The sequence below is a fragment of the Giraffa tippelskirchi genome, chromosome 8 (assembly GCF_054371585.1).
Source record: "Giraffa tippelskirchi isolate mGirTip1 chromosome 8, T2T-mGirTip1v1.2.pri, whole genome shotgun sequence".
Taxonomy (NCBI): Eukaryota; Metazoa; Chordata; class Mammalia; order Artiodactyla; family Giraffidae; genus Giraffa; species Giraffa tippelskirchi.
Genome location: NC_137282.1, coordinates 117,738,344 through 117,764,042, shown reverse-complemented (window position 1 = coordinate 117,764,042; position 25,699 = coordinate 117,738,344). Strand labels below are relative to the sequence as shown.

The 25,699-nt window shown below is 51.6% G+C and overlaps 1 protein-coding gene and 2 non-coding genes across 52 annotated transcripts in view; 2 read left to right on the top strand and 1 right to left on the bottom strand.

Annotated features, from left to right (window-relative positions):
* Window positions 1-446: 446 nt before the first annotated feature.
* LOC145519208 (5S ribosomal RNA) lies at window positions 447-565 on the top strand. Its single transcript, XR_014063631.1, has one exon. It is a non-coding gene; the product is annotated as a 5S ribosomal RNA (ribosomal RNA).
* A 3,175-nt stretch (window positions 566-3,740) lies between these two features.
* Window positions 3,741-3,859, top strand: LOC145519116 (5S ribosomal RNA). Its single transcript, XR_014063543.1, has one exon. It is a non-coding gene; the product is annotated as a 5S ribosomal RNA (ribosomal RNA).
* Window positions 3,860-7,407: 3,548 nt separating this feature from the next.
* LOC145518044 (ADAMTS-like protein 3) overlaps window positions 7,408-25,699 on the bottom strand; it is a 38,401-nt gene continuing 20,109 nt past the window's right edge. For 4 of the 50 annotated variants that reach the window (XR_014062544.1, XR_014062541.1, XR_014062540.1 and 1 more), the window contains 5 exons: window positions 25,487-25,537; window positions 11,306-11,596; window positions 8,261-8,361; window positions 8,094-8,160; window positions 7,408-7,768 (listed from right to left, as the gene is read on the bottom strand). Coding sequence is in view for 31 of the 50 variants with exons in the window: in XM_081521451.1 (XP_081377577.1) it covers window positions 7,599-7,768; window positions 8,094-8,346 (423 nt within the window). In the remaining 19 variants the exon portion in view is untranslated. Of the gene's footprint in view, window positions 10,125-11,305; window positions 11,688-15,822; window positions 19,473-24,594; window positions 24,823-25,486; window positions 25,538-25,699 lie in introns of those variants that run through there. The other 46 variants (XR_014062538.1, XR_014062539.1, XR_014062537.1 and 43 more) reach the window with 21 other exon arrangements.

The window sequence follows — 25,699 nt, the reverse complement described above, 5'->3', positions numbered from 1 at the left end:
GGTGCGGGGTGCGGGGTGTGGGGTGGCGGTGGGGGTGGGGCGCCGAGAGGGGGCCGGCCTGGAGAGGCCCAGGGTGGGAGGGCGCCGAGACCTCCGCGCCCGTCGCCCTCCACCCCCCCCGACCCCACCCCACCTCACCCCACCCCACCCCACCCCACCCCACCCCCGGCACGCACGCCCGGCCGCTCGCGGTCCCGGAAGCCCTCTGGGCCCCCGCGCCGGGCCAGGCGGTTGCTGGCCAGGGGTGGAGGTGTGCGGGGGTGGGGCGGCATCGGCCGGCCGCCGGGCTGCCGGCCCTGGCCGGCCGGAGTCCGGTCGCGGGGCGTGCGGCTCAAGTGCAGCGCGCGCTCCCGTGGAGAGCCGCGGCCGGCTGGCCTGACCCGGGGGTCAGAGCCAATGGGAGGCGCGGCGCAGGGCTCTTAGGGCGCCTGGCGGCAACCGCCTCCGTCTACGGCCATACCACCCTGAACGCGCCCGATCTCGTCTGATCTCGGAAGCTAAGCAGGGTCGGGCCTGGTTAGTACTTGGATGGGAGACCGCCTGGGAATACCGGGTGCTGTAGGCTTTTTGCCTCCCCTCTCCTTTAGCCCCCGGCCCCCACGGCGTCCCAACTCTTGGGCCCCCGCCGCCCCCGTCCCAACTCTTGGGCCCCCGCAGCCCCAGCCCCAGCCCCAGCCCCTCCCGGGCTGGACGGTCAGGGCCCCGACTCCCGCTGCCGACCTGGCTTGCCTCCGCGCGGCCTGCGAGCCCCTCCGCATTCGGCTTCCAGGAAACCACACGACGGTCGGGGGTCTCCGCCTGGGGCTCCCTGGGCCTTGGCACGCCTCAGGCAGGGGGGAGGGAGGCCCAGCCCCAGCCCCACCCCCAGCCCCACCCCCAGCCCCACGTCCAGCCCCATCCTCGCAGGCGCTCACACACACACACACACGCACACACGCACGCACGCGCGCACACACACACACACACACACACACACACACACACACAGACCCCCGCCGCCGAGACAGGTCAAGAGCCGGAAACCCACAGGTAAGGCCCACGAAGAAAGAGGGAGAGAGAGACAGCAAGAGGACCACACAGGCTTCCCAACCCCCGGCCTCCACATCCTCCCGCCTTCCATTCCGGGTATCCACCCGACCCCCAGTCGACCCGACCCCACCCTCGCCCACCGACACACTCACTCACACACCCACCCTCTGGCCTGGGGGCGGGTCCGGGTCTCGCCTTAGGTAGCCAAGCCGAAGGGGACCCTTGAGACCTCGGCTGCGAGGAAGTCTTGGGTTCCCCACGGGTGACTGCCAGCCCCAGGGCACTGCGTGCAGCCGGGGCCCGCCCGGCCCGGGGCTGACGCCCCCTCCCTTGGCGAAGCTGCTGCTTCCGGGCACGGCCTCTCTCTGACGGGTGTCACGGTCTGTGCCGGTGTGTCTGTCTCGGACCGCATGCCATCCTCTCTGCCCTGCGTGCCTCCCGTTTTCCGTCTCTCTGCCAGTCGCTCTGGGTCTCCCTCTCTCTGTCTCTCCCTCCCTGCGTGTGCCGGTGCGTGTTTGGGTGTGCGCGCGCGCCTGGCCGTCTGTCTGCATCTCCGTCTCGCTGTCTTTCTGTCTCTGTCTCTTTCTGTCCCTCTCTCTCTGTCTCTGTCTCTGCTGACCGCCGGCCTCCCGTCCCTTCCTCTGGCCCCGGCCTCTGACAGGTGCTCTGGCTCTGGCTCCGGCTGAGGAGCTTGCGCCGGCCGGCTAACCCACTGGGCGTGGGTGCGTGCGAGGGTCTGTGTGTCTGTCCGTGTGCCTGCCGGTCGCTCGTCTGCTCTCTCAGGAAGGTCCTGTGCTTGGCGGGGGTGGGGGGGGGGGGAGGGCGAGGGGGCAAGGGGGCAAGGGGGGGGGCCTGGGTAGGCCGAAGGGGCGGGGCTGACGCCTCACCCCTGGCCGTGCCCAACGCTGGAGCCGGGAGTCAAGCTAGCTCTGGCAGAAGGAAGCAAACGGCCACGGGTAGCCTTTGCAAGCAGTTGCTGGGCCGCCCCGCCTTTAGGGCTCCCCGGGCGAGACACGCCCGTGTGGGCCCCTAGGCCCGGGCCCCAGGTGGGCGCCCAGGGTGTTTTGCCCGCAGGAGCCCAGCACGCTGCAGACAGGCCCAGGCTCGGGAGGTCTCTCCTGCAGAGCAAGCGTGAGGGAAAAGCCGTGTACAGCTGGCCTCGAAGCTCCCTGGGAGTGTGGGAGCCCGCCCTGGGCGCGGGGCCCCAGGGGCCATTGCCACTGCCAAGTGACCTCCCAGCCAGCGCTTCCCAGCTTGGGGGTGACCCTCAGGCCGCAGGCGGCTGGGGACGCTATCGTCCTTGGAGGCAGGATAGGCAGCCCCAGAGAGCGGGTTTTCAGGCCTCTAGCGCGCAGCCAGTGTGTAGCGCCTCAGACGCCGGACCTCCGGGCCTGCTCCCAGGGCCTCAATTCCGGAGTCGGGGCCCTGTGTCCGCCTGCGGTCTGGGAGCCTTGCAAACACACTCCTAGGTCAGCGCGGTCCTGCCCGTGGGGAAGGAGGCTGCGGGAGTGCGTCTGAGGGGGCCGGGTGCCACGCTGGGGTCACCTGGCCGAGGGCACCTGGCCCCTCCCACGGGCTCCCGGCGAGGGGTGGCGGGCTCGCCCCTGGCGTGCCAAAGGCCGCAGCGGGGAGCAGAGCTAGCTCTGGCAGAAGGAAGCAAACAGCCACGGGAGGCCTTTGCAAGCAGTTGCTGGGCCGCCCCGCCTTTAGGGCTCCCCGGGCGAAACACGCCAGTGTGGGCCCCTGGGCCCGAGCTCCAGGTGGGCGCCCAGGGTGTTCTGCCCGCAGGAGCCGAGCACGGTGCAGACAGGCCTTGGCTCGGGAGCTCTCTCCTTCCTGCAGAGCAAATGTGACGCAACGGCCGCGTGGAGGGTGCCTCGACGTTCCCTGGGAGTGTGGGAGACCGCCCTGGGCGCGGGGGCCCGGGGGCCACTGCCGCTGCCAAGTGACCTCCCAGCCAGCGCTTCCCAGCTGGGGGTGACCCTCAGATCGCAGGCGGCTGGGGACGCTATCGTCCTTGGAGGCAGGAAAGGCAGCCCCACAGAGTGGGCAAGGGGGGGCCTCGGGTAGGGCGAAGGGGCGGGGCTGACGGGCTCCGGTCGACCGCGCCCTGGCAGGTGCCCGGCAGGACGGGCGCTCAGGGCCCAGGCTGGGCCGCGCCGAGGCCCGCAGGAGGCTCAGAGCGCCGCGGGCCGCGGGCAGCGGCGGGCCCCGAAGCCAGACACCTCCGGGGCCACGTGGCCCTGAGCAGCGAACGCGACGGGGGGTGCGGGGTGCGGGGTGTGGGGTGGCGGTGGGGGTGGGGCGCCGAGAGGGGGCCGGCCTGGAGAGGCCCAGGGTGGGAGGGCGCCGAGACCTCCGCGCCCGTCGCCCTCCACCCCCCCCGACCCCACCCCACCTCACCCCACCCCACCCCACCCCACCCCACCCCCGGCACGCACGCCCGGCCGCTCGCGGTCCCGGAAGCCCTCTGGGCCCCCGCGCCGGGCCAGGCGGTTGCTGGCCAGGGGTGGAGGTGTGCGGGGGTGGGGCGGCATCGGCCGGCCGCCGGGCTGCCGGCCCTGGCCGGCCGGAGTCCGGTCGCGGGGCGTGCGGCTCAAGTGCAGCGCGCGCTCCCGTGGAGAGCCGCGGCCGGCTGGCCTGACCCGGGGGTCAGAGCCAATGGGAGGCGCGGCGCAGGGCTCTTAGGGCGCCTGGCGGCAACCGCCTCCGTCTACGGCCATACCACCCTGAACGCGCCCGATCTCGTCTGATCTCGGAAGCTAAGCAGGGTCGGGCCTGGTTAGTACTTGGATGGGAGACCGCCTGGGAATACCGGGTGCTGTAGGCTTTTTGCCTCCCCTCTCCTTTAGCCCCCGGCCCCCACGGCGTCCCAACTCTTGGGCCCCCGCCGCCCCCGTCCCAACTCTTGGGCCCCCGCAGCCCCAGCCCCAGCCCCAGCCCCTCCCGGGCTGGACGGTCAGGGCCCCGACTCCCGCTGCCGACCTGGCTTGCCTCCGCGCGGCCTGCGAGCCCCTCCGCATTCGGCTTCCAGGAAACCACACGACGGTCGGGGGTCTCCGCCTGGGGCTCCCTGGGCCTTGGCACGCCTCAGGCAGGGGGGAGGGAGGCCCAGCCCCAGCCCCACCCCCAGCCCCACCCCCAGCCCCACGTCCAGCCCCATCCTCGCAGGCGCTCACACACACACACACACGCACACACGCACGCACGCGCGCACACACACACACACACACACACACACACACACACACAGACCCCCGCCGCCGAGACAGGTCAAGAGCCGGAAACCCACAGGTAAGGCCCACGAAGAAAGAGGGAGAGAGAGACAGCAAGAGGACCACACAGGCTTCCCAACCCCCGGCCTCCACATCCTCCCGCCTTCCATTCCGGGTATCCACCCGACCCCCAGTCGACCCGACCCCACCCTCGCCCACCGACACACTCACTCACACACCCACCCTCTGGCCTGGGGGCGGGTCCGGGTCTCGCCTTAGGTAGCCAAGCCGAAGGGGACCCTTGAGACCTCGGCTGCGAGGAAGTCTTGGGTTCCCCACGGGTGACTGCCAGCCCCAGGGCACTGCGTGCAGCCGGGGCCCGCCCGGCCCGGGGCTGACGCCCCCTCCCTTGGCGAAGCTGCTGCTTCCGGGCACGGCCTCTCTCTGACGGGTGTCACGGTCTGTGCCGGTGTGTCTGTCTCGGACCGCATGCCATCCTCTCTGCCCTGCGTGCCTCCCGTTTTCCGTCTCTCTGCCAGTCGCTCTGGGTCTCCCTCTCTCTGTCTCTCCCTCCCTGCGTGTGCCGGTGCGTGTTTGGGTGTGCGCGCGCGCCTGGCCGTCTGTCTGCATCTCCGTCTCGCTGTCTTTCTGTCTCTGTCTCTTTCTGTCCCTCTCTCTCTGTCTCTGTCTCTGCTGACCGCCGGCCTCCCGTCCCTTCCTCTGGCCCCGGCCTCTGACAGGTGCTCTGGCTCTGGCTCCGGCTGAGGAGCTTGCGCCGGCCGGCTAACCCACTGGGCGTGGGTGCGTGCGAGGGTCTGTGTGTCTGTCCGTGTGCCTGCCGGTCGCTCGTCTGCTCTCTCAGGAAGGTCCTGTGCTTGGCGGGGGGGGGGGGGGGGGGAGGGCGAGGGGGCAAGGGGGCAAGGGGGGGGGCCTGGGTAGGCCGAAGGGGCGGGGCTGACGCCTCACCCCTGGCCGTGCCCAACGCTGGAGCCGGGAGTCAAGCTAGCTCTGGCAGAAGGAAGCAAACGGCCACGGGTAGCCTTTGCAAGCAGTTGCTGGGCCGCCCCGCCTTTAGGGCTCCCCGGGCGAGACACGCCCGTGTGGGCCCCTAGGCCCGGGCCCCAGGTGGGCGCCCAGGGTGTTTTGCCCGCAGGAGCCCAGCACGCTGCAGACAGGCCCAGGCTCGGGAGGTCTCTCCTGCAGAGCAAGCGTGAGGGAAAAGCCGTGTACAGCTGGCCTCGAAGCTCCCTGGGAGTGTGGGAGCCCGCCCTGGGCGCGGGGCCCCAGGGGCCATTGCCACTGCCAAATGACCTCCCAGCCAGCGCTTCCCAGCTTGGGGGTGACCCTCAGGCCGCAGGCGGCTGGGGACGCTATCGTCCTTGGAGGCAGGATAGGCAGCCCCAGAGAGCGGGTTTTCAGGCCTCTAGCGCGCAGCCAGTGTGTAGCGCCTCAGACGCCGGACCTCCGGGCCTGCTCCCAGGGCCTCAATTCCGGAGTCGGGGCCCTGTGTCCGCCTGCGGTCTGGGAGCCTTGCAAACACACTCCTAGGTCAGCGCGGTCCTGCCCGTGGGGAAGGAGGCTGCGGGAGTGCGTCTGAGGGGGCCGGGTGCCACGCTGGGGTCACCTGGCCGAGGGCACCTGGCCCCTCCCACGGGCTCCCGGCGAGGGGTGGCGGGCTCGCCCCTGGCGTGCCAAAGGCCGCAGCGGGGAGCAGAGCTAGCTCTGGCAGAAGGAAGCAAACAGCCACGGGAGGCCTTTGCAAGCAGTTGCTGGGCCGCCCCGCCTTTAGGGCTCCCCGGGCGAAACACGCCAGTGTGGGCCCCTGGGCCCGAGCTCCAGGTGGGCGCCCAGGGTGTTCTGCCCGCAGGAGCCGAGCACGGTGCAGACAGGCCTTGGCTCGGGAGCTCTCTCCTTCCTGCAGAGCAAATGTGACGCAACGGCCGCGTGGAGGGTGCCTCGACGTTCCCTGGGAGTGTGGGAGACCGCCCTGGGCGCGGGGGCCCGGGGGCCACTGCCGCTGCCAAGTGACCTCCCAGCCAGCGCTTCCCAGCTGGGGGTGACCCTCAGATCGCAGGCGGCTGGGGACGCTATCGTCCTTGGAGGCAGGAAAGGCAGCCCCACAGAGTGGGCAAGGGGGGGCCTCGGGTAGGGCGAAGGGGCGGGGCTGACGGGCTCCGGTCGACCGCGCCCTGGCAGGTGCCCGGCAGGACGGGCGCTCAGGGCCCCGGCTGGGCCGCGCCGAGGCCCGCAGGAGGCTCAGAGCGCCGCGGGCCGCGGGCAGCGGCGGCCCCGAAGCCAGACACCTCCGGGGCCACGTGGCCCTGAGCAGCGAACGCGACGGGGGGTGCGGGGTGCGGGGTGGGGGTGGGGTGGCGGTGGGGGTGGGGCGCCGAGAGGGGGCCGGCCTGGAGAGGCCCAGGGTGGGAGATCATCGAGACCTTCGCGCTTCTTGCCCCATTTCCCGACAACAACGAATGGATCGGTGTAGGCATTGCCTCCGAGCGTGTGCATCTCCAGAGACAGGCCTCCGGGGAGAAGACCCTGTTCCAGTCATCCCTGTGGTCAAGGGCTCGTTGAACATGGGAAGCAGGTAATGTTGACAAATCTAGTGTTTTATAATCATCCAGTCCCTGTGGTGAGAGCTATACATCGAAAAAGGGACTTCTGCTGGCAGTCCAGTGTTAGGACTTTGCCTTCCAATGTAAGGGATGTGGGTTCCATCCCTGGTCAGGGAACTAAGATCCCACATGCCATGAGGCCAAAACATCAAAGAAGACATATTGTAACAAAAGCCCACCCATCAGGGCCCCTCTCCAGAGGGGAGAGGAGAGCACGGGCTCCTGCAGGACTTTCAGGAAACTCATCTCCACAGGGAGCGGACCACACCCCACTCCAGCTGGTTCAGGGGCCTTACTATCCTATCCTAGACCTCCTGGTCATGATTAACACAGGCTGCAGAGATCAGAAGTTCCCCTCAGCCCTTCTGAAAATGTTCAGTGTTGTCTGTGGGAGAGTAATAGACTCTTTCTGCCTTTCTGCCCTGCAGTTCAGGAGTTGTTGCTCTTGAGAATCATTATGCTAATTGTTAGCTCATTAACTGCAAGTCCTACATGACTACACACTTCTCTAACTGGAGAGGATGCAAAACACAGGGAGATACATCTTTCTGGAGAAATGAAGTTTATTAAAACTATGAAGACACAGGGAGTTGGCGAAAACCATCCCCTCCACCAGCACCATGGAAGGGGGCATTGTGGGGGGAGGGGGACATGCCCCGGGGGAGAGTCCAGGCTGTGGTTTCACCCCGTGGCGGAGGAGCGGCAGCGGGGTCAGGGTGATGCCTCTTCTGGTCCCTCAGGCTGCCCCAGACCATCCTCCTAGCTGCCCTGGGCTCCTGAAGGCCGTGGAGGTGCTGGACTGACTGGGTCCCCGGGGGCTCGGCAGGGCTGCTTTTGTCTTGGTTGACTGTCCGTGGTCAGTCATGCATGGGTTGTTCTGGGCCTCCTTTGCTTGTGCGAGTATTGCTAGGCAGTCCACAGCAGCAATATTTTCTTATAAACCTTCAGATTCTCCCAGCCACGCCCCTCTTTTTCTTGCTGAGGCCAGAGGGTGTGGCTGGGGAGTGGGACTGCCCAGCTTGGGAGGAGCTTCGGGGGGTGTCGGCCACACTCAGGGAGTCGTGGGTTCCCTCACGGGTACCGCGGGTGCCACCCGTGCCCAAGATATCGGTAATGCCCCAGGTGTCAGGCGTGGGGCGGGTGTTGGGGGGCCCATGGGTGGAGGGCATGGCCCCGTGGTCACAGCAGGAAGATGGGGGAGGTGGGAGAACAGTAGGGTCAGGGATCTCACCTGACTCGTGGGTGGGCTCCATCACGAATAGCCAGTGTGGTATGATGGTGGGCTCAGGGCTTGGAGGCTGAGGTTTATCCATGGTGAAGTCCATTATGACAGGGGCGGGCTTCACACGGATGGTGCGGGGCCCCACCCCGGGTCTGTCCAAGCCCACGCTTTCTGACCTGTGGCTTTCGGCGCACGTAGAGCCCAGAAGCTTCTGCCCAGTCACGTCCGAGTCCTCGTCACAAAGTGGCTCCTCCTCATCCATCGTCACCCATGGATGCTGCCAAAGATGGGGTATAGTAGCTATGATCCTCGGGTCGAGGGTCAGCATGCTTGCTATTAATGTTCTCACTTCATGTGAAAGGTACTCGGGCACGAGATAGTCCCCTCTGAGCACACTCTGGCTCGTCTCCCAGTAATCTCATCCTGGGAAGGGTTTGGACCCAGTCACCATGACGTACAGGACGACGCCAAGGCTTCACACATCCAGAGGCGGGCCTAAGTACATCGACATCTGCAAGACCTCAGGGGCTGTGAAGGCAGGGGTGCCGCAGAATGTACGTAGCTTCTCTCCAGGGCAGAATTTGGTGCTCAAACCAAAATCTGCAATCTTCACATTCTGGTGAGCATAAGGAGCAAGTCGCACGTTTTCAGGTCCTGGTGCACGATGCGCCGCTCGTGGCAGTGGTTCAGGGCGGAAAGGAGCTGCCGGAAGAGGCATTGGGCTTCCTTCTCGGCCACGCGGCCCTTCTCACGCAGATAGCTGTGCATGTCTGCCCCGTTCACGTATTCCATAACCATGGATCTCCCTTGTCAGTGACATCCAGGAGTCGAACAACATGCTCATTGTCTAGCAGCCTCATACATCGAATTTCTTTATGAAAATCTTCATGGCTTGAGAGCTCTTCATTACCTTAAGGGCCACCTCGGTCCCATCTCCAACACACTGGGCCAACATAACTTTACCAAAGTGACCTTCCCCCATAGTGGCAATAATTTCATACTTCTCTACTTGAGTTCCTTTGTTTGCATAAATGGCCATTACGTCCTACATGGAGGTAAACACAAACTACTCTACCAGCTAATTTTCCACAGTTTATTGTGATCCACACAGTCAAAGGCTTTGGCATAGTCAATAAAGCAGAAATAGATGTTTTTCTGGAACTGCCTTGCTTTTTCGATGATCCAATGGATGTTGGCAATTTGATCTCTGGTTCCTCTGCCTTTGCTAAAACCAGCTTAAACACCTGGGAGTTCACGGTTCATGTATTGCAGAAGCCTGGCTTGGAGAATTTTGAACATTACTTTACTAGCGTGTGAGATGAGTGCAATTGTGCGGTAGGCCAAGCATTCTTTGGCCTTGCCTTTCTTTGGGATTGGAATGAAAACTGACCTTTTCCAGTCCTGTGGCCACTGCTGAGTTTTCCAGATTTGCTGGCATATTGAGTGCAGCACTTTCACAGCATCATCTTTCAGGATTTGAAATAGCTCAACTGGAATTCCATCACCTCCACTAGCTTTGTTCGTAGTGATGCTTTCTAAGGCCCACTTGATTTCACATTCCAGGATGTCTGGCTCTAGGTGAGTGATCACACCATCGTGATTATCTGGGTCGTGAAGATCTTTTTTGTACAGTTCTTCTGTGTATTCTTGCCACCTCTTCTTAATATCTTCTGCTTCTGTTAGGTCCATACCATTTCTGTCCTTTATCGAGCCCATCTTTGCATGAAATGTTCCCTTGGTATCTCTAATTTTCTTGAAGAGATCTCTAGTCTTTCCCATCTGTTGTTTTCCTCTATTTCTTTGCACTGATCGCTGAGGAAAGCTTTCTTATCTCTCTTTGCTATTCTTTGGAACTCTGCATTCAGATGGGTATATCTTTCCTTTTCTCTTTTGCTTTTCGCTTCTCTTCTTTTCACAGCAATTTGTAAGGCCTCCTCAGACAGCCATTTTGCTTTTTTTTACATAGAGGTAAAGCACACGCCATTTCACCTGGGTTTACTGATGGGCTGGTGTCCAGGATAGGTGGATTTACAGGTTGAACTACACAGGAAAGAGCAAGACAGATACCTCAAGTCACAGCGACTGGATGGCAAGAACGGAGAATGCACTCCACCTGCCTAGGGAGGAGGCCAGGGCACAATGACTGGTACACGAGCTCTCAGGACCTGATGGGGAGTGCCTAGTAAAGGGCGCAGGGCTGCCAGGAGGAGTGGAGCAGGCTGTTGAGCCAGCTGCCTCCTAAGGCAGCAGCTTCCTTAGCTTTCCCACCACTGGCTGGCACTGAAGTCGGAGCATTTCTTTCTTGTTTTTCCTTTTCCTTTGACCATGCCACAGGGCATGTAGGATCATAGTTCCCTGACCTGGAACCCAGGCCCTCTGCAGTGGAAGTGCATGGTTTTAATGACTGGACCACCAGGGAAGTCTGGTTAGAGCATTTCTAGCCCCCAACTTCAGCCACGACAGCTGGCTGGAAGGCACAGTCAGGAGTCGGTGAGAGGATGTCAGGGGCCTGGATTCCTGAGAGAGGAGTCCCCTGCATGTCAGTAGAGGATCTTGGTTTCCCACTGATTATTTCTGTCCTTTTACTTTCAGCAGAGAGAGAATGACTATCTGGACTTCTTTCTGCTCATTCACTCCCTTTTGGATCCTGGAATGCTTGAAGCACCCTGGGGCTAATTTCCACCCCAAGGGGGCCACCTGACAATATGATCACTTCCTAGTCCTATCAGGGTCCCTGGCTGTGTGTACACACATGTACACACACATAAATCATGGTGATCAGTTTGCTCCATACTGCTTTCTGGTTCAATGTGCAGGTATGAACCTAAACTATTTTCTGAGGATAACTTCTGACCAAGAGAATCAGATAAGGTAGTCCCAGGCTACTTCATTCTATAATTCTGACTTATGCACAATACTACCTCAACTAATCATTTCTTGCATTTTCCTATTTATTCTCTATCAATCGGTGACCTCTATAACCATCTCAGTTAGGCAAATGCTTAGGAACACAGGATCTAGTCCCACTGTTCTTTATCTTTCTAAAATAATGATGATGAAAACTGAAAGAAAGAAAAGGCACAGTTTTCAACTATTCAGATGACTTCTCCTCCTTTGGACTTCTGCAGTTTGTAGATGAGGCTTTACCGATTTAGTACTGCTATTTCTCAAACCATCAGCAACGCCAGACACAGCTGTCCCTTAAGTAAAAGATCAAATACCTCCCAAACAGGTGGCGGTGCAGGGGGTGAAGCCAGCGTATTCCCAGTCGGTAGGTCGTCTCACTGTCCTGCTCCTGCAGGGAGGCGGCCAGCTCTTGGGCAGCGGGGCTCTCGTCACAGGGCTGCAGGAGGCAGGGCCGCTCTGTGGGCAGCCAGGGGCCCTCACTCTCTTCCTCCGGCAGCTCGGTCTCAGTTTGCGTGAAGGTCAGGAGCGCGCGGCACTTCACCTCTCGCACCTGAACGCCTGGCTCACACGCGGCGCTGCAGGTGGACCCGGGCTCCGGAAAGAACCTGCAGGCAACCGGGGAGCCTCAGGGGTCGGAGCAGGGGAGGACACGGGCCATTAGTCCAAAGAGATCACAAAGGGGGAGTGCCAAGCGTTCTATGAAGGAAAAAGTGACTTCACTCAGAGGGGAGTCAATATGTTTCAGAGGCTGTCCTTTTGTTGGTGCCTGAACATGTGTCGTGGACAAACGTTCCAACCTCATCAGCAACAGAAAGCAGCTTTCACCAGAGACACAGTGAACTTGTGCACCTATTTTATTTAATTCAAATTCTGTGCTCTGACCTTTGCATATCATCATTAAAAGGTTTTCTGTAAGATTTGGTCATAATAAATCATGTAGAGATAATTTCTACTCTGAGTTCTTTTATAACATGGAGATGTTCACCAGTATTTATTCAAGAAATCTTTTTGGAGCTTACCCTGTCTTAACAGGCAGTGTTTTATTAAAATGTCTTGCTATTTAGGAGCAAAACTGTAGGATAACAAATGCTTTCTGCAGAGCGGCGGTGGTGGTTTAGTCACTACGTTGTGTCCAACTCTTGCGACTCCATGGACTGTAGACCACCAGGCTCCTCTGTCCATGGGATTGGATTCTCCAGGCAAGAATTCTGGAGTGGGTTGCCATTTCCTTCTCCTTCTGCAGGGTAGATGAAGCTTTAATATTATTTTTTATTTAGCTTCCCTGCTGGCTCAGTGGTAAAGAATCTGCCTGCCATTGCGGGAGACACAGGTTCAATTCCTGGTCCAGGAAGAGCCCCTGGAGGAGGAAATGGCAACCCACTCCAGTATTCTTGCCTAGAGAATTCCATGAACAGAGGAGCCTTGGCAGGCTACAGTTCATGGGGTCCCAAAGAGTTGGACACAACTGAGCAACTAAACAACATACAACATTTTAATATATAACAACACACAAAATTTCTGAATTTTCTTGAAACTATCACAGCTATTGCCCAATCTGACTGAATAAAGCATGGATTTCTTATCCTGATTCTTTATCCACTAAATCACAGGGTGTCCTCCTCTGGCCTACAGGTCAAATCCCGCCCACCTATTTCTGCACAGCCTACCTGCTAAGAATGATTATCATAGTTCTAAATGGGTGGGGAGAAAAAAGAAGGATAATATTTTGTGTCATGTAAAAACGACGTAAAATCCAACGTGTGTCCATAACTAAAGATTTATTGGAATACAGTCACGGTCACTCGTTCAGCCTTGTTTATGGCTGCTTTTGTGTTACGTGCCAGGTCTGAGGATTGGCAATACAGACTGTTTGACTGGCAAAACCTAAGATATTTATTATTTGGCTCTTTATAGAAAATGTTCACTGATTCCTGCACTGAATTTAAGACACAGACTCCATCGGGACATATAATTTTAAGACAATCTGAAGCTACACTTGCATCATGAGATATTAATAAGTGATAGGCTGGAAAGAGAGCAGTGATTGAGTAATCTGGAAAACATTGTTTTCAATAATGTTCAATAGGTTTATTTACCGCAAAATTTTTCCCAAAACTATGATATATGAACACATGCCACACATACTCAAGGGGGGTGGATACGACGTGCATGATTTCCTAAATTTAAGTGAATACAGACCTCTATTTATGGGAAAATGTTGTACTAAATCACTTCAGAAAAAATGCTGCTGAGCTGTTTGCTTCAAATACAATTCCAAGGCTTAATGTTTAAAATCTCAGAATGAGCTGGTTGTACAGCTCTCTCAGAATCACCTAAGCATCTCTCTCTACGTGAGGCTTCATCACAGTTGTACACAAGAGCACAGCAGAATCGAAACACTTTTGCTCTCCATGAGCAATAAAGAAATATAAATAACACCTCCCTTTTTCATTTTGTTTTGTTGGAAATTGTTAGTGGGAAACGATTTTCTAATCCTCATTTCCCATGACTCAGCACTTAGGATGTAGTAGTACTGGAGCAGTATTTGCATCTTTCCTCTTTTGTGTGCTTGCTGCTTTCCCATGGGAAAACTGGAAAGGAGACTGATTAAATTTAAGAAGACACATCCATATAAATGTATTTAATAATAGGATGAGGCCATTGAAAAGAAGAAGGTGAATCTATGTGAACTGATAAGGAATATTCTCCTTTTGGAGGCTGTTAAATGAAATAAGTATATGGTCTTATGAAATAAGTATCATACACTATGATCTTTTGTCTAACTACACAAAAGGGCACGGACATGCCTATATAGTGTATATATTACATATTGATGTTGTTCAGTCGCTAAGTCATGTCCCGCTCTTTGCAACCCCATGAACTGCAGTACACCAGGCTTCCCTGTCCTTCACTAACTCCCTGAATTTGCTCAAACTCATTTCCATGGAGTCAGTGATGTCATCCACCCATCTCATCCTCTGTCACCCCCTTCTCCTCTTTCCCTCAATCTTTCCCAGCATCAAGATCTTTTCCAATGAGTTGGCTCTTCGCATCAGGTGACCAAAGTATTGGAGCTTCAGCATCAGTTCTTCCAATGAATATTCAGGGTTGATTTCCTTTAGGATTAACTGGTTTGATCTCCTTGCAGTCCAAGGGACTCTCAAGAGTCCTCTCCAGTACCCAGTTCAGAAGCATCAATTCTTCAATGCTCAGCCTTCTTTATGGTCCAACTCTCACATCTGTACATGACTACTTGAAAAACTTGTAAGTTTTGACTATACAGACCTTTGTTGGCAAAGTGATCTCTGCTTTTTAACACAATGTCTGTTATAGCTTTCTTTCAAGGAGCAAGTGTCTTTTAATTTCATGGCTGCAGTTACCATCCACGGTGATTTTGGAGCTCAAGAAAATAAACTCTGTCACTTTTCCCACTTTTTCCCCATCTATTTGCCATGAAGTAATGGGATTGGATGCCATGATGTTAGTTTTTTGAATGTTGAATTTTAAGCCAGCTTTTTTACTCTCCTCTCTCAGTTTCATCAAGAGGCTCTATAATTCCTCTTTGCTTTCTGCCATTAGAGTGGTATCATTTGCATATCTGAGGTTGTTATTATTTCTTCCTGCACTCTTGATTCCAGCTCATGATTCATCCAGCCCTGCATTTCCCATGATGTACTCTGCATATAAGTTAAATAAGCAAGGTGACAGTATACAGGCTTGACGTTCTCCTTTCCCAATTTGGAACCAGTCTGTTGTTTTCATGTCTGGTTCTGACGATATATATTTATAGCCTCTATGTTATCTATGCTGATTTATATATAATTTCTCTTTTCAGGAAGTAATTGCAAGAGCCAGGAACTGGAGTTTATAGAAGGAGGCTTTTACTATATTTTGTTGCTGTTTTTTTAAATTAATTTTTATTGGAGGATAGTTGCTTTACAATGTTGTGTTAGTTTCTACTGTACAGCACAGTGAACCAGCTACACACATACATGTATGCCCTCATTTTTGGGGGGGGATTTCCTTCCCAGTTAGGTCACCGCAGAGCACCGAGTCGAGTTCCCTGTGCGATACAGCAGGCTCTCACGAGTTATCTATTTTACATATAGTATCAATAGTGTATATACATCAATCCCAATCTCCCAATTCACCCCACCCTGTTCTTTCTGCTTTGGTGTCCATACATTTGTTCTCTACATCTGTGTCTCTATTTCTCTTTTGCAAATAGGATCATCTATACCATTTTATAGATTCCATATGTATCTGTTAATATCTGATATTTGTCTTTGTTCATTTTCGTTTTGCACCTTTTAAAGGCTTGAACTTTCTAACCATACGCATACTATACTTCTATGGTCATTAATTTTTTCTCTTTTCTCCTTCACAATAAAAACTAAAATTGGGGATTGTGTTTTAATGGGAAGTAGACTTTTTTTCATTCAGATTGGACTCTTATGTCTCATAGATTCAGAATCCTGAGAGAAGGTAGAATAAGTGAGAAGGCCCATCTTAATTCCCAACAGGGCAAATGATGGTTACACTTGATGTTTTTCAGGTGTCCTCGATGTTTCAAGTTGGTTATCATTTTTTTTCTTAGCTTGTGGGATCTTAGTTCCCCAACCAGGGATCAGACCCCAGCCTTCAACAGTGCAAGTCTGGCGTTCTACCCACTGGACCACCAGGGAATTCTATCAAGTTGGTTTTCAAAGACCCTTTTAAGTGTCCTCTTAAAAAACAAATATCAGAGCTGCCCAAATTATCCATGAGTGATTTGGGGGAGGCGAGATGGGGAGACATGGCAACTCAAAAATGTATGCATCATCCCACATGATTTTCTTCTACACATTATTTTTTATTTAAACAAAGGACATTATCATATTCATGCAGTTCTGAATCTTGTTTTGTCTTTGTTACCCCCTCCACTCACACACACACAGCAATTTTTTCTTTAAGGAAAAGAAAGGCACACGGCCGCACACAAGCATTTGAAGAGTGATGTCTGGGCAAAACAACCAGAGGAACAGAGCATGTTCCCTGTGTCTTTGCACAATGCATGCATGCATGCTCAGTTGCTCAGTTGTGTCCAACTCCAGAACAGAAAAGATTTTTTTTAAAAAGAGCAATTTAAGGGACTAAGGAAATGGCAACCCACTCCAGCATTCTTGCCGCGAAAATCCCGCGGACGGAGGAGCCTAGTAGGCTACAGTCCATGGGGTCGCGAAGAGTTGGACACGACTGAGCGACTTCACTTCACTTCACTTCTCTGATGGTCCAGTGATTAAAAGACTTCGTCTTCCAATGAAAGGGTGTAGGATCAGTCCCTGGTTAGGTAATCCCACATGCCTTAAGGCCAAAAACCCAAAACATAAAAAAAAGGACAATTCACTTATAAGAGACCCTAGGCACGAGATGATAAAACCACAGAATAAAATGGAAAACTACCGAGCTGAGGAAACAAACTGTGAAACATAACATCATTAGAAACTAACAATTCAGAACCAAGAGAAAAAAATAGAAGAAACATGGCTAAAGGTCCAATTAATAACAGAGAAGCAAGACTTGGAGGTGAATGCAGTGTTGAGAGAGAGAAAGAAAAGTTTTAAAGCAATTAGAGGGGTGAATGGAGGGCTGGGCTGCAAAGGAAACTTCTGGGTGATGGAGATGTTCTGTATCAAGAATGCAGCTGGGGTTCTGTGTTTTGTGTCCACCTGTTAAAACTCATCACTTTAGACAGACATACATTTTGTATGTAAATTATATCTCTCTAAAATTGATTTTTAATGCAGTTTTTAGAGATAAAATGAGAGAGAATCCAATACTGAAGATAGTTGGATTCTTCAAGTAGAGGTTTCAACACATGAAACAGAAAAAACAAGTTCATAAATAAAATACGTGAAAAATGTGCCTAAAATACAGCCTAGAAAGGTTACACTGTCTTCCAGGAAAAAGTGATACAAAATGATTAATGTAAAAACCTAGAGCTTTCAGCAGAATGCCCTCCCTAAAGATACCCACACCCTAATCCCTAGAATACATGGATATGCTGTTACATGGCAAAAGGGATTCTGCAGATGTGATTAAGGTTATGGACCTCAAGATAGGGCAATTATCCCAGTGGGCCGAATCACACAAGTCTTTAAAAACAGAAAGAATTCTCTGGCTGGAGTTAGAGAGATGCAGCATAACAAGAGGCAAGAGAGAGTGAGAGCATGAGACGTACTCAACCCACTGTGGCTCCAGGATGGAAGGGGCCAGGAGCCAAGGAATGCAGGAGGCCTCCAGAAGTGGGAACAGCTCCCGGCCAAGAGCCAGCAAGGAAATGGAGATTTTAGCTCTGCAGCTGCATGGAACTGCACTCTGCCAACTGCCTGAATGAGCCTGGAAGTGGATTCCACCCTGGGCCTCCAGAGAAGAGATCAGGCTGACAGACGCCATGATTTTAGCCTAGTGGGACCCATAGAAATCAGCTAAAATCTATTAGGTTTCTGACCCACTGAACTATGAGATAATACATTTGTGCTTAAAGCACTAAGTTTATGTAAATGAATATACTTAAAAATTAAGACTTTGAGGATGAAAAAAAGAATTGCATAAGCATCTAGATACAAAAATCAAGTCCCTTATAAGAATAAAAAGTCAGGTGGACTTCAGACTCAGCAACATTCAAAACCAGAAAAAGATGAACAAAAGTTTTGAGAGAGAGAGTTGGGGTCCCAAGAATATTATGTCCAGTCAAACTGTTATTCAAATACAAAGGCAATAATTTCCCGTCATATAGCAACAGTAATAGTACCAACCTAATGGGGTTAGGTTGGGATCAAATGAGATGTCAGAGTGAAAAATTCAATAATTACAACAAAAATGACAACTAACATTCATTACACTGTTATTTGTGTGAGACACTGTTCCATGTACTTCGCATATATTTTATCATTTACTCATAGCAACAACCCCATCAGGAAGCATTATTATTATTCCCATTGTACAGATGAGGAAACTGAGGATAATTAATCAAAGATAACATAGTAGCTACTGGCATTATTTTACTCTGTCTCAGAGGTATCATAGGTGAGAGATGCAATTTAAGATCATCCAAGATGACAACGAAAGGATCCCAGGAAAATCTGACAATACTATTTTGGGGCATTTATTTTTCTGATTTCAAAAATGAATAAACAAACACCAATATCCATTTGTTAAAATAATTTTTTGCTATTAAAGAGGAAGAACATAACATATATCTGTGAAAGGAAAGCATATTTTGGCAAAAAGTATTATCAGAAACAGAAGGAAATGCTACAGCATCTCCTTAAAATTTAATGACAGTACAATTCAAGGAAATGTTCTATAAAACAAAAGATAAATGAAGAGATTAAGAAAGTCAAAGCATGAACTTCCCTGGTGGTCCAGGGGTTAAGAATCCATGTGCCAATGTAGGGGACTAGGGTTCGATTTCTGGTTTAGGAAGATCTCACATGCTATAGATATAACTAAGCCCGTGTGCCACAACTCCTGAAGCCTGCACCCTAGAGCCCATGCTCTGCAACTAGAGAAGCCACCACAATGAGAAGCCTGCACACTCTAACTAGAAAGCCCCTGCTCGCAGCAACTTGAGAAAGAGAGCACACAGCAACAAAGACCAAGGCAGGAAAAAATGAACAGAACACTCAAAACACGGCTGGAAAAACATCTTTGGCTTGGTTGAGAAAAGACTGAAAAAATACAAAAATCATGCGAAGTTTGCTCTATGACAGAAGAAAATCCAAATGAATTGTAGGAAATACATTCATGGTAAGGACAGCAAATGGTTGTTTGAAGGGCAGATGTGCATCCGAAACACAGAGGAAAAAAAACAAAATGGTGAGGGAAGTATCACATGTTAAAAACAGAGAAGAGATTCAATACAGAGAGTTGATGAACCTTTAGAATAAATAAGAAAAACAAGAGAAAAGGGGCACAAATACAACAGAAGAAAACTTTCATGCACCCAAGAAAGATTTCAATCCATGTCCCCAAAATTCTGTTTACCAAAATTTGAAAAGAAAATAACACCTGGACTGATTCTTAAAAAATCCTCTAATTTTAAGTATATGGAGAAAAATCTTATGTCTAAGTTAAAAAAAAAAAAAGGGTCACAACACAAGTATAAAGGACAGTTTAGGCACAAAGAAGATAGTTATCAAACAAGAGTTCATATGTCTGCTCATTTGAGGGTATAAGAAAGAGACTCTTAAATGCAGAGGGTCTGCAAGATTTATGCCATCTATATAACCTCCCAGAAAAAAAATGCACAAAGATACACGCCAATTTAATGAGAATTTTTAAAATTACCATGAGAGAAAAACAGAAATAAGATTCAGCACTGCCTGAACACTACAGTATCTTTTGTTTGAATTTTAAAGAGGAAATTTGATGGTAGGAAATAAATGCCTTCAATGTGTCCATCTTCTGGCCTCCAAATTCCACCCCAGGAAATGTGTCCTAAGGAGACAATTAGAGATGTAGAGAGGTTCAATTTGAGATTTGCTACAGTTTTACTTATTATAGTGAATAACTAGATACAAATTGCAGAAGGCCAGAAAGATCTTTCTAAAAACATAATCGTGATTACATCACTTGTTAAAAATCCCTAAATGACTCTCACTGCCTCCAGATGAAGTCCAAGTCCTTTACGAGCCATGGAAGGCCTCCGAGACTTGCCACTTTCCCGGCTGCCATTACCATCTCCTTAGCCTCCAGTCCCCTCTCCTCACTCAGTACTTCAGTGTCCAGGTGTGGGGGCCCCCATGGAACAGCTGGCCTACACGCAACCTCAATGCCTGACATGCTGTTCTCATACCCATGTACATCTTAGGGCACCAGCTCTCCCAGGAAGCCATCCCTGAGCTTTCAGCCTCACAACACAGCAATCTAATCGCTAACGTCTCTGTCTGCCCTATGAGACCAACCCAAGGATGGGAGAGCCTTGAATTCAGGTCTCCTGCGGAGCCTAGTGGGCTGCCGTCTATGGGGTCGCACAGAGTCGGACACGACTGAAGCGACTTAGCAGCAGCAGCACCAACACAAAATCGGAGCTCTTCCTCGAATCACAGGCCAGAGCATCACCATCCGCCACTTAGTAGACCTGAAATGTTGGAGATAATTCCTTAATCTAAACGTTTGTTTCTTCATCCCTACAATGAAGCTAATCATAATGCCTCCTCAGGGGGTCATTGAGAATTGGATCAGAATTAATCCACGTAGAACACTGAAGACACAGTCTGGCACAAAGTCCTCAATATTAGTTGTTACTACTATTGTGAGAAAAACAATGTCTAAAATATAACCTGATTCAAGTTGAGCAAATGCAAATGGAGAGGCTAAAATGGCAGTGGAAAATACACAAAGTGTTCTGAATCTGTCTCATTTCCTTGGTTCTCCTACATACTAAATGGGAGGGAGGGCAGTGTGACTAAGGAAGCTCTGTGAATCCCGCAGAAACTAGGAAGGCTCTGGGGAAGAACTTTTAAAGCAATGAGGAACCATCAACTGTCAACACATTCCACAGCTGAAAGCTAACATGGTTAAAACTGCAGTTCCCCTGGCTTTGCTTTATAAGCTGTAATTTTTATTTTCCGAATTAAAAAGAAAAGCCTTTTGAACATCCGTTCTCTATGTAAAGTCAGAGCTCCAGCCACGGTAAACCACAGAGGCAAAAATATTTATCTTCTCCAGGTGGCTCTGGCAGGCATTCTTCAGGGATCCAAAATACAGCTATATTCATCTTCTCGCTCACTGTCAACAGGCAAACAACCCCAAACCACAAAGACAGGGGGAATAAAAGGATGAACTGGAAGCTGAGATATGTTGTGGTTTTGTTTGGAAATCAAGGGAATGACTAGAGTCGGAGTAGTGGGAGGAAACCATAAACTTCACACTAGACAGCGGGAACAGGGCAGAAACTGCCAGGCAGAGTGAATTTTAAAGGAAATTTGCAGAGAGACCACAGAGAGAGGCAGAGAGATGGTGGGGAGAGGCAGCCGTTCAGGCCCAGGAACAGGTGCTGGGGAGGAAGAAGGTGTCCTACAGGAGGAGAGGGCAGTCAGCTTTGCTCAGTGAATGTGAACAGAAGAGCCCCCACCAAAGTCAAGTGGGGCTGACAGCACACGCAGGCTTGAGGGTGAACACGGGGCCGGACTCTGCTGCAGCTTACACGATATGGCCCTTCTCCAGTTAGATAAGACTTAAGAAAGACCCTGGCTTTCCTGGTGGCTCAGTCGGTAAAGAACCTGCCTGCCAATGCAGGAGACGTGAGTTCAGTCCCTGGGTTGGGAAGATCCCCTGGAGAAGGGAATGGCTACCCACTCAGTATTCTTGCCTGGGAAATCCCACGGACAGAGGAGCCTGGCAGGTAACGGCCCACAGGGCCACAAATAGTCAGATATGACGGAGCAACTAAAACCACCACCACCAAGAGGGATCCTCAAGACGATCTGATCCGATAGTTCCCAAATTTGGATGCCCCGGCCCCCTCGCCAGTCACCCAGGGTGTTTGCTACAACATGCTGCTGACAAATCCATAGAGCTCGAAGTAGAACAGAGATGACCACAGGCTGCGGGGAAAGGGACAGGGGATGGGGAGTCAGTGCTTCCTGGGTACAGAATTTGTGGTGGGGATGATGAAAATTCCTGGAGATGGATGGTGGTGAGAGTTGCACAATAGTGTCAGTGTACTTAATGCCAGTGAACTGAACACTTAAAAAGGGTTAAGATGCTCCATTTTACGTTATGTCTATTTTACCACAATTTTAAAAAGAACTAGCAGAGCCAAAAGAAAAAAATATGCTCCATGAATGCCTGACTTGGTGAGGTTCAGAAATCTGCATTTTAAATAGCATCACAGGTGCTTCTAAAAGAAGCAATCTGAGGACCACACTTTAAAAAGTGGTATTGCAGGGACTTCCCTGGTGGTCCGGTGGTTAAGATTCCGAGCTTCTAATACAGAGGGCCCAGGTTCCTTCCCCGGTCAGAGAACCAAGATCCCACGTGCCATGTGGCGTGGCCAAAACACACTTTTTGCAGTAGTATTCTGATGATCAAAAACAGATCTTTCTCTTTTAAAGATACACACTTATGTATTTATGAATGAAATGACACGCTGTCTGGGTGTGCTTCAAAAATACCCCACTGCGGGTGAAGGCAGTGGTGCAGATGAAACAAGAGTGGCCCTGAGCTGGTAACTGTTGCAGTTGAGAGACAGACTCACGGGTGGGGTTGTCATACTGTTTCCTCGTCTTTAATACAGGCTTGATATTTTCTATAACAACCAAAAAAAGCTTTTTCAAAATCCAGGAGGGTGCCATTCCCAACAGAAAGGAGAACGTGGTTAAAGTGAAGGAGGCAAGTGGCAGTTCGTTATAGGTAAGGAACAGCCAACAGCAGCGGGTGCTGGAGTGCCCCATTCCAGTCTAAGTGGGGGTGGGGGGTGTGGTCAGAGATGAGGCTGGTGGTCAGGAAGGGTGATACCTACCCCATTATGACTTGTTGGCTGGTGAACGAGCATAAGTCTTTGGGAAATGGGGAAACATTGGGATATGATTAACATTGTAAGAAAAGATTAGACTTCTGCCTCAGCCAGATTGGGTGGATCTGAGGAGATCAAAAGTGAAAGTGAAAGTCGTTCAGTCATGTCTGACTCTTTGCGACCCCATGGACTGTACAGGCAAGGAATTTTCCAGGCAAGAATACTGGAGTGGGTAGCCGTTCCCTTCTCCAGGGGATTTTCCAAATCCAGGGATCGAACCCAGGTCTCCCACATTGCAGGCAGATTCTTTACCAGCTGAGATCATCAAGTGGGGAGCAAATTAGAAAGCTGTTGTAGGTGTCCTGGTAAGTGACTTCGAGACCTGAACAAAGGTGGTAGTAGGGATGGAGAGAAGGAGAGCTGCAATGGGGATTTTAGTAGATGTGACTTCACAACTCCAGTTAATGACAGACAGGGGAAATGTGAGCAAGAGCCAAGAATGACTGCGAGCTTCCAGTCCGGGGAACTGACAGCAGGGCCTTTAACCAGGAGAGAACACGCAGAAGGGTCAGTAATGGCGATCTAGTTGTGTTTGTTAATTGACTGTTACTGGAGTATAGTTGCTCTACAACGCTGTGTCAGTGTCCACTGTATAGCAAAATGAATGAGCCACACACGCAATATTGCTGTGCTGTGTTTAGTCGCTCAGTCATGTCCGACTCTTGGTGAACCCAGAGACTATAGCCCAGTAGGCTCCTCTGTCCATGAGGATTCTCCAGGCAAGAATATTGGAGTGGGTTGCCACTGCTTTTTCCAGGGGATCTTTCCAACCCAGTGACTGAACCCAGGTCTCCTGCATTGTAGGTGGATTCTTTACCATCTGAGCCACCAGGGAAGCCCCATGGAATATTACTCAGCCATAAAAAGGAACAATGTAGAATCATCTGTAGAGGCATGGGGAATGTGGACCTAGAGAATGTCATAAAGAGTGGAGTCAGAAAGAGAAAAATAAATATCATCTATTAACACATACATGTGGAAGCTAGAAAATGGTATAGGTCATCTTATTTACAAAGCAGAAGTACAGACACAGATGTAGAGAACAAATACTAGATAACATCTAACTGTGTTCTGAGAAGAGACCCTGGCAGGATGTATCATTCAAGACTGAGAACTCCCTGACCATCCTTGTGTGACAGCTACAGACTCCCTGCAGGCATTCAAGTTCCTTTTCTTCTCTAGATTCCACCCCTTACAGAACCATAGGAGATCAGAGCTGGGAGAAGCTTCCAGTAGCATTTAGCCTAACACCCTCCTTGTACAACTGAGAAGTCTAGAGATGGTACTGTCTAAAATCCTTATCAACTTTTTAATATGTTTAAGGTTGCCCTAACTTCAAACGAAAACCACCACCACAAATCAAATACATACCTATAACCCTTCCTTCTCATCAACTCGACTACCAGTCTTCCTTCTTGAGTAGTCAAATACCCATCGTCCCATTTCCTTGTAATTCAGAATTCATTCCTTAAAGATCTGCAGCGTTTTACTTCTCTACACTTTGAATGCTACTGCTCTAAAATTAACTGAGGAAGACTTTGTCAAACAAAACAGCTATCCTCAGTCCCCGGAGCTGTTCCTTTGTTTTTGTGAAGTCTGAATACTGCCTGCTGCACCTCTCCTTTAAGGCTTTGCTCCCTTGCTCTTTCTAACAGTGAGCCTTCCTTGGATCCATTTCTTCCCCCGTTGACGACTCCTACTCTTTCATGATCCATTTTTAAAAAATTATTTATTGATTTGGCTGCACTGGCTCTTTGTTGCAGCATGGGGCATCTTCAGTCTTCGTCTTCAAGCTTACTTGTGGCATGTAGGATCTTTTTAGTGTCAGCATGCAAACTCTCAGTTGTGGTATGTGGGATCTAGTTCCCCCATCAGGAATCAAACCTGGGCCCTCTGCATTGGGAGCTTGGAGTCTCAGTCCCTGGATCCCTGGGGCAGTTCCCAAGATCGACTTTGACTCCACTTTTTCCTCTAAACCTCCACGCTTCCATCATGAGCCAAACACTCCTCTCTTCAGTCAGTTACTCTGGGGTCACTCACCTCACAGTGTTCACAATGTCTTCTGGGTTCACATCCAGATGTTCTGCACATGTCATAAGTGTGATGTGCCAGTTGTCTCGGCCCCCTTAGTCACTGGAAGCGAGGTGCCTTCTCAGAGCAAAGGGATCCATGTGCCCATGGGGCTCACTGCTGGGTTGCACCACAGTGAAAAGGGATATTGACGGATAAGAGCCTGTTCTGAGGGGAGCAACGGGGCTGGTAAGGGATCTAAAAACAATACACAAAAACCGCTGAAAAGGCTAAGAATGATGAACCTGGGAAAGACAGTGCTCTGGGGATTCAGTTTTCTGCAAAGTTTGAAAACTTGTCACGTGGGATGAAGCATAGATGTGTTTTTTTCTGTTTCAGAAAGCAGAAATTGGAAGGAGGTTACATTTTGGCTCAAAAGGAAAAAAATACTGCAAATAACTCAGGTTGTTCAATCCAAGAAAGAGCTCTCAATGCAGCGAACTGTGCCCTTGACGAAGGTGATGAAGAGAGAGACTGGCCACCCAGACTCTGAATCCGCTTTCCTCTGACCCCCTGTGAATTGTTCTCTGTAAAGGGTCTAGTCTTATACATTTAAGACTACTGCTACAGATACTATGGGCTTCCCTGGTGGCTCAGACAGTAAAGAGTCTGCTTGCAGTGTGGGAGACCCAGGTTCCATCCCTGGGTTGGGAAGATCCCCTGGAGAAGGAGATAGCAACGCACTGCAGTATTCTTGGCTGGAAAATCCCATGGACTGAGGAGCCTGGTAGGCTACAGTCCATGGGATCGCAAAGAGTTGGATACGACTGAGCGACTTCACTTTCACCTTTCACGGATACTAAAGCTCCTTGCAAACTGCTTAGAGCATATTACAGAAAGGAAAAGGAAACACGTAACTCACCGAGGGAGAGGCTGGAAGTGGTCATCGGGCATAATCTCTTTAAATCCATCGCTAGAAATGAATTCGTGAGAATATAATTACTACTCAACACATTGACTCATTTGACTAGTACAGATGTCATATGACAAAAGACAGAGCTCTTTCAAATTATACTGACACTTAATATGCCAACTATTCTGAACCATTTCCCCCCAGATTCCCTTCCCACTTGCA